This window comes from Ictalurus furcatus, chromosome 4 (assembly GCF_023375685.1).
Source record: "Ictalurus furcatus strain D&B chromosome 4, Billie_1.0, whole genome shotgun sequence".
NCBI lineage: Eukaryota > Metazoa > Chordata > Actinopteri > Siluriformes > Ictaluridae > Ictalurus > Ictalurus furcatus.
Genome location: NC_071258.1, coordinates 14,565,755 through 14,583,626, shown reverse-complemented (window position 1 = coordinate 14,583,626; position 17,872 = coordinate 14,565,755). Strand labels below are relative to the sequence as shown.

The 17,872-nt window shown below is 40.2% G+C and overlaps 1 protein-coding gene across 1 annotated transcript in view; it reads left to right on the top strand.

The window, feature by feature from the left end:
• LOC128606758 (hydrocephalus-inducing protein homolog) overlaps positions 1-17,872 on the top strand; it is a 121,930-nt gene that overhangs the window by 68,286 nt on the left and 35,772 nt on the right. Inside the window, exons 32-44 of the mRNA XM_053623150.1 lie at positions 3,150-3,344; positions 6,173-6,319; positions 8,070-8,309; positions 13,123-13,252; positions 13,979-14,137; positions 14,283-14,444; positions 14,801-14,971; positions 15,113-15,309; positions 16,121-16,237; positions 16,407-16,590; positions 16,856-16,997; positions 17,182-17,326; positions 17,455-17,667. Coding sequence (XP_053479125.1) covers positions 3,150-3,344; positions 6,173-6,319; positions 8,070-8,309; positions 13,123-13,252; positions 13,979-14,137; positions 14,283-14,444; positions 14,801-14,971; positions 15,113-15,309; positions 16,121-16,237; positions 16,407-16,590; positions 16,856-16,997; positions 17,182-17,326; positions 17,455-17,667 — 2,202 coding nt within the window. The remainder of the gene's footprint in view (positions 1-3,149; positions 3,345-6,172; positions 6,320-8,069; positions 8,310-13,122; positions 13,253-13,978; positions 14,138-14,282; positions 14,445-14,800; positions 14,972-15,112; positions 15,310-16,120; positions 16,238-16,406; positions 16,591-16,855; positions 16,998-17,181; positions 17,327-17,454; positions 17,668-17,872) is intronic.

Genomic DNA, 17,872 nt, shown 5'->3' with positions numbered 1-17,872 from the left:
ATACTACAGGACAGAGTATGGAGCAAACTATAATTTTAATATCCACTTCCTGAGCAGTGAAGCCAAACAACAGTTGGATGAACAAATTGCATTGCTTCATGGGACCTGTCAGGGCTCTCCACACTCACCAGTATTGTTTGTATTAGCCCTGGAAACCCTGGTGCTTGTGATTAGAACTCATCCAGATATAAAGGGAATTGAAATATCAGGCATAGAGCATTGTATTTCGTTATATACAGATGATATAATTTAACAAACCTCAAAGATTCAGTACCTACTCTTAATAATTTGATCAGTCATTTTGGAACATTTTCTGGCTATAAAGTTATCCAATCAATCATCAATACTTTTTCTTAGTGAACAGGTTGAATCCAGCAATACAACATTCCAATAAAGCCTCTACTGATGGGTTTAGATATTTGGAAATTAAAGTTACCCCAAGCAAAAAAATCTGATCTCATCCAACAATGACCCCCTGATTTTTCAATTAAATGAAAGTTTGAATAGATGGATGTCTCTCCCTCTCGCTACTATTGGATGTGTGAAAGCTATTAAAATGAATATAATTCCAAATTTTGTTTCAGTCAATTCCTCTAACACCTCCCCCTTCCTGTGAAGCATTTGTTAAGTTTATCTGGAACAACAGACGCTCCAGGCTCCGCCTATCTCTTCTGTATCTGCCATACAAAAGAGGTGGGCTGCAAGTTCCTAACCTTTTAGAGTATTTTAAGGCAGTCAGACTGAGATGTCTTTGGTTTGCTGACCCATCTCATATTCCATTGATTCAGATTGAAAGAAAAGTCACAGGAGTTTTGAGTCTTCACTTATATTCTGATTCTTTAAAGAGAATACAAACAGAATACATCTAAGCCCTTTGCTAAAACTACCATTTTAGTATGGCATGGGTCACAGGCTGTGTTGGGCTCAACACCTGAATTTCAGTTCTTTAATATTTGTGGTAATGCAATCTTTATTCCAGGCAAATCAAACTCTGAATTTAAGCTGTGGATGCAGAAAGTCTTCCAGAAGATAGCAGACCTTTATGCATAGAACACATTGATGTCTTTTGAAACCTTAAGGGAAAGATATAAAATTCCCCAGACTAACCTATTTAAGTATCTTCAGATCCGGAATTGTATACGCTCTAAGAATCATTCGTATTAGTGTCCTTCCTTAAGCAGTACAGAAGAAATGGCAGTAAAAATCCAGCTGCTAAATGCAAAGTTTCTATGCTGTGTAGCAAATTTCATAATGTATACAAAGATTCAACAATCATAAAAGATTGTATTGGATTGATTATCTTCAGATCACAGAAAATGAACGGTGAAAGATCTGTGTTCAAGCACAAACATTATCAGTCAATACCCACTTTAAATTGATCCAGTACAATTGGATAATGAGAACATATACACTGCACACAACACTGGAAAAGTTGAATAAATTTAATCCAAATATTCTAGACATCTGTGGAAATTGTATAACCCATAAGGGAACATTATTTCATTGCATTTGGTAATGTGAGCACCTACAGTTCTTTTGGTAAGAAATAGTTGGTACAATATCTAAAATTATTGGTAAAGAAATCTGTGTCTGCCCCAAAATTTGTATTCTTGGTCTTCTTCCACCTGCCTTATCTTGAAGAAAAGTTTGTAAATTTGTCTCTATTATGTGCAAAATACCTGATTGCCATACATTGGTGTATATGTGTATATGGGTGTAATTGTTCTTATATAGCGCTCAGGATTGGGGAGGGGGTTCCTGTGGTTCGGTTTTATTTTAATTTAAATTTTGCATTGTACATGTCATGTTGGAAAAATAATAAAGAGAGGTGCACAAAAAGCGTCCAAGCTGAACTACATCCCCCCAAACCATTTGACAAAATGTGTTATGGTCTGATGAGACCAATTCCAAAAGGTTTGTTTTGTCCAAAAAAAAGCAGATCACCAAAAAAAAAAAAAAAAACACCATACAGGGCTGCTTTTCTTCAGCCATAACTTGGGCTATATCAAGGTGGAGGGAATCATAAGGATTTCACAAATAACTGTCAATTTTAGTGCAAAACCTTCAGGTGTCTGCTAGTAAGCTGGAGATTAAAAGGAATTTCACCCTTAACCAAAAGATCAATGTTTTTGAATGGCCTAGCCAGAGCCCAGACCTGAATCCAACTAAAAATCTGTGGGGTGACCTGAAACAGGCTGTGCACAAAAGATATTCTTACAATTTGATGGATCTGGAATGTTTTTGCAAGAAAGAGTGGGAAAATATTGACAAGTCAAGATGTGCCACACTGATAGACTCTTGCCCAAAAACACTGAGTGGTGTAATAAAATCAAAAGGTGCTTCAATAAAGTATTAGTTTAGGGGTGTGCACACTTATGCACCTAGGTTATTGTAAGTGTTTATTTTTCTGTTTTCCCTATAAATGTTTCTGATTGTTTTTCACTTAATTTTTTTTATGTTATAATCTCATATTGAGGGTGGAAAAAGTTCTGACATGATTTATCTTTCTGTAGTTTAAATGTTTTTACTTCACAAAAACTTGCCATTTTAACAGGTGTGTAGACTTTTTATATGCACTGTATTTATCGTGCCTACATAACAATTTGGTGGTCCTGACCACCTTCTATAAACAGACAAATAACCTCAGGTGACAACCAAAAAACAGATTATAATATGTAGACATTACCAAAAAGTAAACCAACATTCAGAAACCAGGTGGGAAAAATAAGTACACCCTATTATTCAGTAACATGCAGAACCACCTTTAGAAACAGTAACATTTTCTTAAAATTATTGAAGGAGTTTATCAGTATCTCACATTGTTTTAGAGAAATTCTGACCCACTCTTCTTTACAACACTGCTTCAGTTAAATTCTTTGAGGGTATTAGTTTATGCACGGCTCTCTTAAGATCCCACAGTAGCATCTCTCAAAGGAGGGTGCACTTTCTTATTACCAAGACTATATGTTGGGGCCGGCCCTGACAATGGGTTGGGAATTGTCATCTAGCTTCTAATATAAATGCAAATGAACACAGATCATGTACTTTTATTTGATTATAGATTTATAATTCTTTCCTGCATTACAAGGCATGTTAACATTCTTAATTATAATGACTTCTTTAATACCATACTTTTTTGTAATATATAGGTGTTGGGAGGTCCTACAGTTCAAGTCCTTCTACTAGCAGTGGTCATGAGGCCCTCCTTGACCGCCTCCACTAACATGTTACAGTTTGATAGTGTTCAGTGTGGCATGTGCAAAGTGGCTACATTGCAGCTGCACAACCCTGAGCCAGTGCCCTGTAAGTGGAGCATTAAAGAGGAGGAGCAGCTCAAGAGGAAGGTGAAGGTACCTTGTGAAAATGGCTATGGCTATGTAGTGTGTACATGTCGTGTGTACAATCTGCAAGTTGCTCTGGATACACACACACACACACACACATACACACACGCGCACACACACAGAGGAGACCTGCATTTGTGATTATATATATATATCTCACAAAGATACAGAGATACAGTATCTCACAAAAGTGATTACACCCCTCACATTTTTGTAAATATATGATTATATCTTTTCATGTGACAACACTGAAGAAATGACACTTTGCTACAATGTAAAGCTTGTGTAACAGTGCAAATTTGCTGTCCCCTCAAAATAACTCAACATACAGCCATTAATGTCTAAACCACTGGCAACAAAAGTGAGTACACCCCTAGGTAAAAATGTCCAAATTGGGCCCAATTAGCCATTTTCCCTCCCCAGTGTCATGTGACTTATTGGTGTTACAAGGTCTCAGGTGTGAATGGGGAGCAGGTGTGTTAAATTTGGTGTCATCGCTCTCACACTCCCTCATACTGGTCACTGGAAGTTCAACATGGCACCTCATGCTAAAGAACTCTCTGAGGCTCTGAAAAAAAGAATTGTTGCTCTACATAAAGATGGCCTAGGCTATAAGAAGATTGCCAAGACCCTGACACTGAGCTCCAGCATGGTGGTCAAGACCATACAACGGTTTAACAGGACAGGTTCCACTCAGAACAGGCCTCGCCATGGTCGACCAAAGAAGTTGAGTGCACGTGCTCAGCGTTATATCCAGAGGTTGTCTTTGGGAAATAGACGTATGAGTGCTGCCAGCATTGCTGCAGAGGTTGAAGGGGTGGGGGGTCAGCCTGTCAGTGCTCAGACCATACGCCGCACACTGCATCAAATTGGTCTGTATGGCTGTCGTCCCAGAAGGAAGCCTCTTCTAAAGATGATGCACAAGAAAGCCCTCAAACAGTTTTGCTGAAGACAAGCAGACTAAGGACCTGGATTACTGGAACCATGTCCTGTGGTCTGATGAGACCAAGATAAACTTATTTTGTTCAGATGGTGTCAAGCGTGTGTGGCGGCAACCAGGTGAGGAGTACAAAGACAAGTGTGTCTTGCCTACAGTCAAACATGGTGGTGGGAGTGTCATGGTCTGGGGCTGCATGAGTGCTGCCAGCACTGGGGAGCTACATTTCACCGAGGGAACCATGAATGCCAACATGTACTGTGACATACTGAAGCAGAGTATGATCCCCTCCCTTCGGAGACTGGGCCGCAGAGCAGTATTCCAGCATGATAACGATCAAAAAACACACCTCCAAGATGACCACTGCCTTGCTAAAGAAGCCGAGGGTGAAGGTGATGGACTAAACTGTACTGAGAATCTGAGAGACATCCTCAAACGGAAGGTGGAGGAGCACAAGGTCTCTAAAATCCACCAGCTCCACGATGTCATCATGGAGGAGTGGAAGAGGACTCCAGTGGCAACCTGTGAAGCTCTGGTGAACTCCATGCCCAAGAGGGTTAAGGCAGTGCTGGAAAATATTGGTGGCCACACAAAATATTGATGCTTTGGGCCCAATTTGTACATTTTCACTTAGGGGAAAGTACTCACTTTTGTACTCACTTTAATAGTACTCACTTTTGTTGCCAGCAGTTTAGACATTAATGGCTGTGTGTTGAGTTATTTTGAGGGGACAGCAAATTTACACTGTTACACAAGCTGTACACTCACTACTTTACATTGTAGCAAAGTGTCATTTCTTCAGTGTTGTCACATGAAAAGATATAATCAAATATTTACAAAAATGTGAGGGGTGTACTCACTTTTGTGAGATACTGTGTGTGTGTGTGTGTCTGTGTGTGTATGTATATATATATATACATATATATATATATATATATATATATATATATATATATATATATATATATATATATATGTATATGTAATTTTAGTGTTTAGCCTCACTAGCCTCGTGGGTTACTTCACGAGCCACAGGTAATATGGGAAATTTAGATGTATACTTCCATGCTAGTGTAAATGTAGCAAATGCGGCATCATGAGAGTTATGTTTAATCAGTTATACTAAGAGTATAACTCGATTGTTGCTGCATTTCCGACAATGACATTCAATTTGTTTTTATCCAAAACCATTCAACCACAGTAGCATAGTTTAGCACCTCCTCATGTGCTTATTAGTATTAGTTATTTATTTAATGAGACTTTTTAATACTTTTAATTTTACATTACGTAAAATTCCAACTCTCTAATGTGTAAGGCATCCATATCTGGTTTCATGATAGCTTGCACTTTGGTCCATATAATACAAACATAAAGTTTATAACATCAACAAAATAGAATATGAATTCAACATGATAAGATTAAAGTAAAAATTTTTTTGGTCCTTCCATCCCTGCACTAGCTGAGGTCTGTGCACACCACTACTCAGTGAAGTGCACAAGAAGGCAGAGAATGTATTTATTGTCATCAGCGAGTTAGTGTACCATTAAAATATTGACATGGAATCTGTAACAATGGCCGCAAAAACAAATGCACCAACACCTTATATTGTGTTTGTATTATGAGAATCAAAAATCTCTCTGAAAGATTTGTATCATTAATATTATGCTATACAGGGAATGATAAACATTACACAAAAGCAAAACCTTATTTCCAGATGTGCATTTTCCCTTGAAATAACTTTGTTTCCCTTTTTAAAATTCCAAGTGAAAAATTATGTATGTAAATCTGAGAAAACTGTATTTCAATGCTGTACCAATTAAGTACAGAGGACATATATAAATAAATAAAACTAATACATTAATATGTCTTGTTTTCTTGGTTATGTGTCAAGACTGAAAAGCACATCCCACTTCACCTGAGACAGGATGCTCGCTTAGAGAAGCTGAATTCACTTATCTTTGAGATGTTGCCTTCCAGTGGTATGCTGTATCCTGGTGACAGGGTCAACATCCAGGTCAAATTCAGTCCAGCTGAAGGGGTAAGAATTACTAGCTGTTGGTGTTTGATCCAGTAACCAGAATTTTTCTTCTCCATATGATTTGGCTTCTATAAGTATAGAAGCAGGACTTGTGCTCCCAAATTTTTAAATAAAACCTACATGATGCAAATCGCAAACATGATTCTGGAGAGTTGTGCAAACATGATTCTGGAGAGTTAATGCAGATCTTAAAGGCTGGTAGTGCTTATCTTTCCCCCTTGTCAGGGCTAAGCATTAAAAAGTGATGGGTTCTCACACACTCATGTGCATGGCACACACATAGACTCAAATACTACTAATCTATGGTTTAGATAAGTAATTAGTCCAGAGTTTTGCTAACGTTGTAAAAAATAATGTGACAGCAAAGTAGTATTTAAATTATGCAGCAGAGGGCTTGCAGAGTAACAAAGCGGGATAAACCAGAACAAAGTATTCCTTTCAATAAAAACTTCACTCTATGAGCAAACAAACTCATTTTATGGAAGTGGTAGTTTTAGCTTCAGACCATCCACCTTCCACATGTCTGGAGAATTAACTCTTTTTTGCATTTGTGGCCACAGTCATTTCTATGTTGATTTGTGTTATAGTTTATGGTAATTATTTATTTAATTAGCATCCTGGCAGTGGGCTAAAATATCTTTGTACTTACTGGAATTCATGATGACATCAGTCATCACCAGAGACCCTGAACCACTACAAGCCACAACACAGCCCTAAATCACCAGTGATCCATCACCATACATTACAGCGACTATACAGTGTTATGAAAAAGTTTTTACCCCCATCCTGATTTCTTCTGTTTTTTGTGTATATTTCATACTAAATCAGAGATAAAAACAAAGGCAAACTGAGTAAACACAAAATACAGTTTTTAAATGATAGTTATTTATTGAAGCAAAAACGTTATCCAATACCAACTGGGCCTATGTAAAAATGTATCTGCCCCCATAGTTACAAATTCCCCAAATCTATGAAACTGCATTTATAATGGGGTTCAGCTGGACTAGATGCAACCAGGCCTGATTACTACAAACCCTGTTCAATCAGATCAACACAGCTTGAAGTTGGTTAAAAGGTATAACTCAGTAACACACTATGCCAAAGTTGAAAGAAATTCCAGAAATGATGAGGAAGAAGGTAATTGAAATTTACCATCAGTCTGGGATCTCAGTTATCTGATGCATTTGGTTGCATTTATTGCTGATAACTGGAGGTGGCACAACCAGATTTTAAGTTTAAGGGGCAATTAGTTTTTCACATGGGTGATAAGTGTTGGATAACGTCTTTTTGCTTCAATTAAATAAAAGAATAATAAAAACTGTATTGTGTGTTTACTCAGGTTACCTTTGTTTTATGTTGTATTTCGTTTGAAGATCTAAAACTATTTTGTATAAGATATACACAAAAAACACAAGAAATCAGGAAGGGGTCAAATACTTTTTTCACAGCACTATATCCTTTACCTGACAGATTAACAGCCTCTGTCTTCTGTGTTGAAAGCTCTTTGGTTTTCTCCACAGTGATAAGTAGCAAATGTATTTTGCATGTGTAATATTGCTACATATATTTTTGAGAGAAAATAAGATTTAATAATAAGTTCTTATGTGTTTTTGTTAGAGGAAAGGGAAAATGAACGTGAGTAGGTGGAAAATTTTAAGAACTGTATATAATGTTTACATTATGCAATTATTTATGCTCATTCTTTTGATGCATGCCAATAATTCTGGATGTAACTGTATGTTCTTTGCAGAGAATGTATAAAGAGAGACTGGTGATTGCAGTGGCCCAGAGCACCCAGCGGATCCTACTGTTAGCCCAGGGTCAGGGATTGGAGCCACAGCTGGAGTTTTCCACCTCAGAAATTGAGCTGGGGCCTGTGCTGCCCTACAGCAATGGAGATGAGGTCGAGGTCCTGGTACGCAACCCTTGCCCTTTCCCCATTGAGTTCTACTCCCTGGACTTTGACAGGCAGTATCTGGAGGAAGAGAGAGTGAGTGTTCTCTATACCCTTTTTGAACAGCAGGTTTGACTGGGCATTAAGAAACAATTGACTTTTAAAGAACCTCATAAAAAATTCTTAAGGATGAAAAAAAGTTCAAGGAGTGATTAAATGAGTTATTAAAGATCATCTTCAGTTGATCAGAGTTTATGAACTGACTTCTATTACTGTATATGTACATTTTTACTATGCAATATTTCTCATTGGCTGAGATTGTGATGTATAAGCGATTATAGACCCCTGAGTGACACATGCCACTCTAATATCAGCCATGCCTCCTGGTTGAAAAAACATATTGAAACTATAATGAATAATAGGAAACTATAGTGATTTTTAACAGAATTTGTTTTCTAAAAATTTTTTACTGCATACTGTCGAATCGGACACCTTTCCATGCCAACTGAAGACCATTGCAGTAACAGATAATTAGGAGGTAATTGGTCAAAGGAGCACTGTCTTTACAGTGTCCATTTCATCTCAGCTAAGTAGCCTACTACCAATAAGTGAAGTTGGCTTGCTAACTAAGAATTTAAAAGACTAACATCTAACTATATCGCTGTAACAAACCTACACACAGTGGTGGAAATAAGTATTGGACGCATCAACATTTTTTTCAGTAAATATTTTTCCAATGAGGCTATCCACATGAAAGTTTCACCAGACATCAGTATTGACTCAAGATATCTGGAAATATAAAGAATTCACAATATTAAAGTCTAGAAATAAAGTTATGTGTAACAAAGTGGAAAGACACCGGAAAAAAGTATTGAACACGCTAAGAAAAAGCAGTTCCCCAAGGCAAGATAAGGCAAGGAACAAGCTGAAATCCAAAAGTAATTATACCCCCTATCTGTGCAAATTCATATCAGCTGGGTTAGTAAATTGATGGTCTATAAAAAGGCTTTTCGTTACCAAGGTGTCACACAAGAAACATCCAAGGACCACTTGGAAAGAGCTCCAGAAACACTTGGAGGCAGCAGGTGCCATCTTCACAGAGAAAACAATAGGCAATGCACTCCACTGCTCACGCTCACCCGCAAGACCCCATTAATAAAGAAAAGGCATGTCGAAGCTCTTTAAAGTTTGCTACAACTCATTTGGACAAGTCTATGAAATATTGCGAGAGTGTAGTCTGGTCAGACGAGAGCAAAATCGAACTTTTTGGCTCTTATACTATACACCATGTTTGGAGAAGAGATGGCACTGCACATCACCCTTAAAACACTATACCAACAGAAGCATCATGGTGCGAGGCTGTTTTTCATCACATGGTACTGGCAGACTTCATATAATTGAAGGAACGATGAATGGAGCCCTTTACCGGGAGATTCTTGAGAAGAATCTGCTGCCATCCATCAGGATGAAGAAGATGAGACATGGGTGGACCTTCCAGCTGGACAACGATCCAAAGCATACACCAAAGGAAACTCTCAAAGGAAATTGGTTTCAGAAAAAAGTAATCAAGGTGTTAGAATGGCCCAGTCAATCACCTGACTTAAATTCAATTGAACAAGATTTAAAGACAATATGTCTAAGAAGAATGGGCCAAAATCACACCGGAATACTGCGGCCGATTAATTTCCTTCATACAGGAAGTGTCTTTAAGGTTTCTGAACAAAGACTTCTCCAGTAAGTATTAAGTAAATTTCAGTTAGCATGTTCAATACTTTTTTCCTGTCATTCCACTTTATTACACATAACTTTATTTATGGAGTGTAATGTTGTGAATTCTTTATATTTCCAGAATTCTTTTAAGTTAATACTGATGTCTGGTGAAAATTTCATGTGAATAGCCTCTTTGGAAATCTATTTACTGAAAAAAAAATGTTGATGTGTCCAATACTTATTTCCCCCAAGCTCGGCTAGGTCTTACTGAGGAGTTGCCTATAATTTATTCATTTATTTAGCTAACATTGTTCAGCTAACAAATGTGTTTACGCCATCTGGTTGGGAAACACCAAAGCTTTCAGTTCCACAATGTCCATAATGTTGTCATTGTCACGAATCGTGACGGTGCAGAGATAGGACGGATGCAAGTGCAGGATGAACAGTTGTTTATTAGAAAGAGAGACAGGCAGACAAATCCAAAACGTGATCCAAAACGTAATCCACAAACATGCAAGAGGTCAGGCGATTGGCAAACAGGCATACACGGGGCAAGGCAGGAATTTAGGTCGATAAACAACAAGAAACAAACTATGACAAGGGACTGGAAGCGGATAATCCAGCGCGAACTAACTCTAAACATGGACCGTAGCTATGACTATGATACGAACTTAACCAACTCCAAACATTTAATCTTCCGCGTTGTGTGCTGGGAGGCGCGCGGTATATATGCGGACATAATCAGCGTCTAAACTGCTAGCAGCTGAGAGCAATACGGACCCACGTGAAATCCCAGCCAATGACAGAACAGGGAGGAGACATGACAGAAACAAACAAAACACACGTGTCCAGATGTCACTACGGTCAACAACGGGAAAGCAGGTGCTCGCGCATTCGTGCTTAGAGCACGCTGCTTCAAGGGGGAATCGTGACAGAAACCCCCCCCCCCCCAAAGGCACTCCTCCCGGAGTGCCATGAGTCATCCCATTTAATTGGCGGACCCGGCCCCCTGGACTGAATGTCCCAGGCAGAGCCAGGAAACTGCACGGTGTTCTTGGCGGCGCAGGGAAGCGGAGCGACATCCTCGGCGTAGCAGGGAAGCAGAGTGACATCCACAGCCGGGCAGGCAGGCTTAGCAAAGTCCTCGGCGGAGCATGAAGGCAGAGCGACGTCCTCGGCGGAGCATGAAGGCAGAGCGACGTCCTCGGCGGAGCATGAAGGCAGAGCGACGTCCTCGGCGGAGCATGAAGGCAGAGCGACGTCCTCGGCGGAGCATGAAGGCAGAGCGACGTCCTCGGCGGAGCATGAAGGCAGAGCGACGTCGACAGCCGGGCAGGCAGGCTGAGCGAAGTCCTCGGTGGAGCATGAAGGCAGAGTGACATCCACAGCCGGGCAGGCAGGCTGAGCGAAGTCCTCGGCGGAGCATGAAAGCGGAGCGACGACCCCAGCTGAACTGGAAGGCAGAGCGAAGTCCCCTGTAAGGCCAGGGAGAGAAGCGTGGATCTCCTTGAAGCAGTAGGGGGAAACGACGTTTGCCATGGAGCCGGAAGGCTGAGCGACGTCCGCAGCTGAACAGGCGGGCTGAGCGACGTCTGCAGCTGAACAGGCGGGCTGAGGCTCTGAAGTCACCAGGTGAACCTTGGGCATGGGCGGAGCTTGGCTGGCCGGGTCAGCAGACTCGGGCGCGGGCGGAGCTTGGCTGTGCGTGTCAGTAGTCTTGGGCGTGGGCTGAACTTGGGCGACCGGGTCAGTAGACTTGGGCGTGAGCAGCATTTGGTCATTTGGCTGGGATATTAGCAGAGCTTGGTCAACTGGGTCAGCAGGCTTGGACGTGAGCTCAGGGACGGGAGGCTTGGCTCGGACCTCAGGGACGGGAGGCTTGGCTCGGACCTCAGGGACGGGAGGCTTGGCTCGGACCTCAGGGACGGGAGGCTTGGCTCGGACCTGGAGCTCAGGGACGGGAGGCTTGACTCGGACCTCAGGGACTGGAGGCTTGACTCGGACCTCAGGGACTGGAGGCTTGACTCGGACCTCAGGGACTGGAGGCTTGACTTGGACTTCAGAGACTGGAGGCTTGACTTGGGTTTCATAGTTGAGCTCTGCATGAAGTTGCCTATAGTAGTGGGTAAACGGCAGGGCAGGTTCGCCTGCCAGACTTACTCCCCTGAGAAGTTGTTCTAGCTCGTCCTTCGCCTCCGGACTCCCGAATCGCATCATGAATTCCCCCACAAACTGTTCTACACTCTCCAGGTTCCTACAGTGCTTATCCAGTTTGAGCTGCACCCATTGACGGGCCGGTCCAAAGAACCGGGACCACATGAATCGGAGCCATTGCTTCTCCTCTGGCTTAGGGTCTAACAGGCTGGCAAAATAGTATTGACAGTCTACCAGAAAATATTCATGGGCACCGAAAAATCCATCAAATGGATCAGGAAGCTCCATAAATGTCCATTGTCTGAAGTGGACGGAGTCCATAGCGGGGACGGTTGGCGTCGACTTCCGGGTTCTGCGTCTCCTCCGTTCTCCTGCTGCATCCATGTTTTGGCGGAAGATTCGGTCACGAATCGTGACGGTGCAGAGATAGGACGGATGCAAGTGCAGGATGAACAGTTGTTTATTAGAAAGAGAGACAGGCAGACAAATCCAAAACGTGATCCAAAACGTAATCTACAAACATGCAAGAGGTCAGGCGATTGGCAAACAGGCATACACGGGGCAAGGCAGGAATTTAGGTCGATAAACAAAACAAGAAACGAACTATGACGAGGGACTGGAAGCGGATAATCCAGCGCGAACTAACTCTAAACATGGACCGCCGCTATGACTATGATACGCGCTAAACCAACTCCAAACATTTAATCTTCCGCGTTGTGTGCTGGGAGGCGCGCGGTATATATGCGGACATAATCAGCGTCTAAACTGCTAGCAGCTGAGAGCAATACGGACCCACGCGAAATCCCAGCCAATGACAGAACAGGGAGGAGACATGACAGAAACATAAACAAAACACACGTGTCCAGATGTCACTACGGTCAACAACGGGAAAGCAGGTGCTCGCGCATTCGCGCTTAGAGCACGCTGCTTTAAGGGGGAATCGTGACAGTCATCATAAAATATTACCTCATAAACCACATGCTCTGTAGCTGGATTAACCATGTCAGTTTATTGTTATATAAACTTAATCCATTTATCTCCCCAGATCCTGCGGTTGATAAACGGATATGATGCACATAATATATTGCTGCTACCCCCTCGAGCCCCTGGCGAGCCTTTGCCTGCTGAACTCCTGGACTACTACCAACAGCATACGTTTAGGAAACCTGAACCAGGTACTATATCCTCTTTCATTTAAATTAAAGGATACTAAACAAAATAAGGCAAACAATGTTTGAGACCAAATTAGCATGGTTTTATTTGCATAATTTTGTTTCACCCAAATGACATCTTAGTAGTTATAGTGTCTGTGATTTATTTTGAGACAGCTGCACAATTTTGATCATACTTTGTTGCATTTATCTTTGATCCCGTGTGGTACTATGCAATACATTAATTATTTTTTGTTTCACCAGTGAAAGCACCAATATGCACAGATTACATATGCACTGACCAAAAATACATACTGAAATTTAAGATTGGTTTTAGTCAAAGAGTTGCATGTAGCTGTGCAGTCAGTCCTCACAGTAACATTGATTTGTGAAATGAATTGGTTCATCTTTAACTTTGATACACTGAATTTATGTGGGTTTTCAAATCACATATGTTATGTAACAGCTGGTATAACCAGTAGAAATTTTATAATTTAAGGTGTAGATTCTTGACTTGATTGTTTTCTAAAACTGTGCCTAACTGGATTTCCACCTTGGTGTACTGATAAACTGTATAAAACCCACTTGTAATATATTGCTGACTCATGCTGTTAGATTTATGAACAAACTCAGTCAGAGATTATATACCATACATCATGCTATATAAAAAAAAGGGATTGTTCTTTGTGGAAAAAAATGTTCAAGGTTGTTCCAAACATGGGCAACATCCACATTTCCCTTGTGCTTTAGCTGACTCTCATAAAGATGTCGAGTCTTCCGATGCCAAGGAGAAGTGTGCAGGGCGAGAGGATAACTTATCAAATGCTCCAGCTGAAGATTGCCCTCTGGACGTGGGTGAGGCAGATGCCACATCTGTACTGTCCCAATATCGGACATCCACTGGTGCAGGTATGCTTGCGCTGAGTTAATGGAAAATGTTCAGCACTGTTCATAACTTAATGCTCAATACTGGAGTATTTAAAAAAGTTTGACGAGATCAGGTACATTAATCAAATTGACAGTGAATAAAGATGGCGCTGTGTTATCCTTACAGATGTGGTCAAAGACATCAAGACCAGCAGGATGGGTGATCTGGAGGTGAACCCTGTGTCTAGAGCCATTGCTCAATACATGGGCATTGATTTGTCAACAGCAGGCCAAGCTGCTCACAACTGCAAAGGCATTGCCATTGTAGTGCATGGTGCTCCACTCTCAGGTAGGCTGAGAATCTCTGAACCGCTTGGTTAAATAATAACACATCATGCTATTTGGTAATCATGTCACTACTCCAATTTTAGAGAAAGCAGCATACTTAGCACATTTAATTTTAAATTTGGGCCTTTACAGAGATAGCATTAATAGTACACAAGTAAATTAGATATACTATACTGTATTTTAATCTAAGTGAGTAATGTGATATGACTGTTCAAAGGCTTTTGTACTTCACTTTATTAATATACAACCCTTGCAGTATACTGTAAGTTCATTCCTGAAAGTCTATAGAGTGGATCTAGCTTCCATGGTCCTTTGTTTTGCCTTTGCCACTGGTAAGATGATTGTATGTGTGTGTAGGTAAGACTGTTTTGGCTGTGAGCTTGGCACGGTACTACGGTGCTGCGTGTTTGAACATAGACTCCGTAGTGCAAGAGGCTGTGTCATCTGGAACCAGCACTGCAAGCAAGCAGGCCAGAGAGCTGTTTGGAGCCACCATTGAGTCTGTGCCAGGCACAGCAGAACATACTGGTGAATATACATGTTCCTGGATTATTTTCTACCTTTTTTCCACCTTCTATTTGTAAATTTATTAGTTTAAAACTAAAGTAAGTAAATTTAACAACTTTAATTTTGTGGATAGATTAAATTTCTGTGTCTGTGTGTTTTTAGCCCCAGCTGTGTTAAATGTGATGACTGCGGCTTGTCAGGCTGAAGGCATTCTCAGTGTTGAGGCATTAGCCAAGCACACTGCTGAGGGTATTCAGGACACTGACTCCAAAGCCCCCACATCCACTATCTCAACAAACAATAAGACCAGCACTGTGGGAGCAAAGAAAAATGATGACTCTAATCCCAGTGCTACAGTGGTAATCATCTTCAAACAGTTATTCAAAATGCATAATGTATACATCTCTATAAAAACCTCACCTATTTGAACTTCTGCACTAAACTAAATGTTTATTGAATAGCTTCACTGATTTAATGTGTTGGGAATACCATTGGACATGGAATCATAAATTAATTCTTTGTCTTTAACACATTAGACACTTTATTAATATTACTAATGATAAACACTCTCAAATTTCTTTGAGAGCTGTGTTTCTCTCCTTTCACCAATCCTTTCACGTCTCCTTTCACGTGTCCCCCACCTCACTTTCCCTTTTTATCTTGTCAGACAAAGAATATTAACATTAGCCAGCATTATTTTTAATGTATTATAAACTCTTTGCTAAGAAACGTAACAAATTACATTTAATTTGGATGTTATTGTGGTCAAAAATATAAATTGGCACATTATAAATTAGCTTACATTTGTCTCTCCCATAACTCAGTTGCACTGCTTTATGAAGGCCTTTATTAGATTATTTCTTGCAATCAGTCAAAAAAGAAGTGTGTAGTATTTATATTTTAACTAATTGGATTGTAACATATTTCCAACAGTGTGTTGTATACAGTATTATATAGTAACATATTGTACTGAATAAGTAATAATATTGTAATATGTAAAATATTTTTATACATAGGATTATTCTAGACTGGACTCTATAATGATATGCCTGCTATATTCATCTCAGGAAGAATGCTACTTACCTTTAATAATGTAATTTATATACAGTTTTTGTGTGAATTAGATTGGATGTGAGGTGAGTGCAATTACAGTTTATTGGTTATGTGCAGGCTGGTCCAACTCACAGGCTCCCTAATGAGAATGTGAGTCAGGTGGGTGAGCTGGGAGGCATGAATAGTTTACTGCCTGATGATCTCCTGGTAGAGATTCTGTCAGAGAGACTACAGGTAAGAACCACCACAATGTTTATGGCCACCACAACATGATTTGACTGCATTATTGAACATACTGTACTGTGTGTTTAACATTCCTTTTCAATGCTATGTTTCTTTATTATTGCACAAAATGCTTCCTTGCTTTGATGTATGTCAGTTATGCATTTCCATTGTGCTGTAGCTTAGCGACTGCAACCGAGGCATCGTGATTGATGGCTTGGAAACAATGTACTGCCGCTTTCCAAGCACTGTGCTCCATGTCATCATCAAAGCCTTGAACAACCGCCAGCACATCTATGTTATCAACCTCACTGACAGCTACTTTGAATTCAGATCCAGAGAGAGAGCTCAACTGGAGATGACAGGTGATGGTGGAAGGAAAAAAAGGGAACAGGAGAAAAGAAGATATTGAGAGGGTGGAAATAAGAGAGAAGGAAGTTAAAGGGAAAATAGGAAATACTGTGAAAAGAAAGGAGTGTATTAAACTACTGAATAAAAAACATATCTATAGGGTACATATTACCTTAGTAGCATTTATTTAAATGAGCACATTCATGCACAGAATTAGACAGATTAATAGAGCAGTAAATTAACAAGTGTAATTAACAAAACTTGTTTGTATGTGATCAGAGGCCTTGCAAAGGGAACAGGCTGAAAGAGAAAAGCTGCATGTGCAGGAGATGGATGAGGATGAGTATGACGCCCTGTGTGAGGAAGAGAAAGCATATGCAGACCTTCAGCACTTGGAGATGCTAAAGGAACATATGTACAGGTAATCTTCAGCTGCATGGCAGTTTTACTAAAAATAAAATTTTAAAAAAGTATACGTTGTATATTTTAAGCACATGGTTTTAAGTTTATAACTGAATCTGGGAAACCAGGTTGTTGGTTTTAAAGTAATAATAATCGTATAAAATTAAATTTGATTATGGAATTAATTTGATTATGGATTGTAGCAAGCAAGAGAGGGAGCAGGAGAAGAGGCATCAGGAGGAGAAGCTCAGAGAGGAGGAGGATCTGAAGAAAAAATACAAGAGGGGAAAAAAGGAAATACTTACAGAGGATTTAACAGAAAGGAGAAGTCAGTTGGGAGTTGCCCAGGTCAGAGACGCTGGTAGTTAATAATAATAATAATAATAATAATAATAATAATAATAATAATAATAATAAAAACATGCTATTGTAAGAAAAAAAAGGTTACTTTGATTTGATATGCTTCCTATATATAGCCTGTTGTAGAACTGCACTCTGACACTGTACTGGAACAGCAGCCTAAAGGGGGTAGAAAGATGTCTTCCTGCACAGAAGTCAAAGACTCACTTTTAGAGGGTGCCGGAGAACTTGATGAAGGAGGCAAAAAGAAAGTCAAAGATGGCAAAAACAGCAAGCCAACTGGCCATGATAATTCTTTACTGCCACTGGATGAACTGGAGAAAGAACTGGTCAGTTTGAGCCAGGGCTAAATCAATACTAACTGTTAAAGTCATAAAGTAGACATCTTATAAAGGCATGTGAGGTGCTTTAGCTATAACTGGGTAAATCCAAGCCTAATCTCTTTTCTTACCTCACTATAAAAAGGAGAGCTTAACCCTACTTAGTCTGCAACATTTTGGATAAAGCTCATATACTCTTGGCCTAATTCCAGCA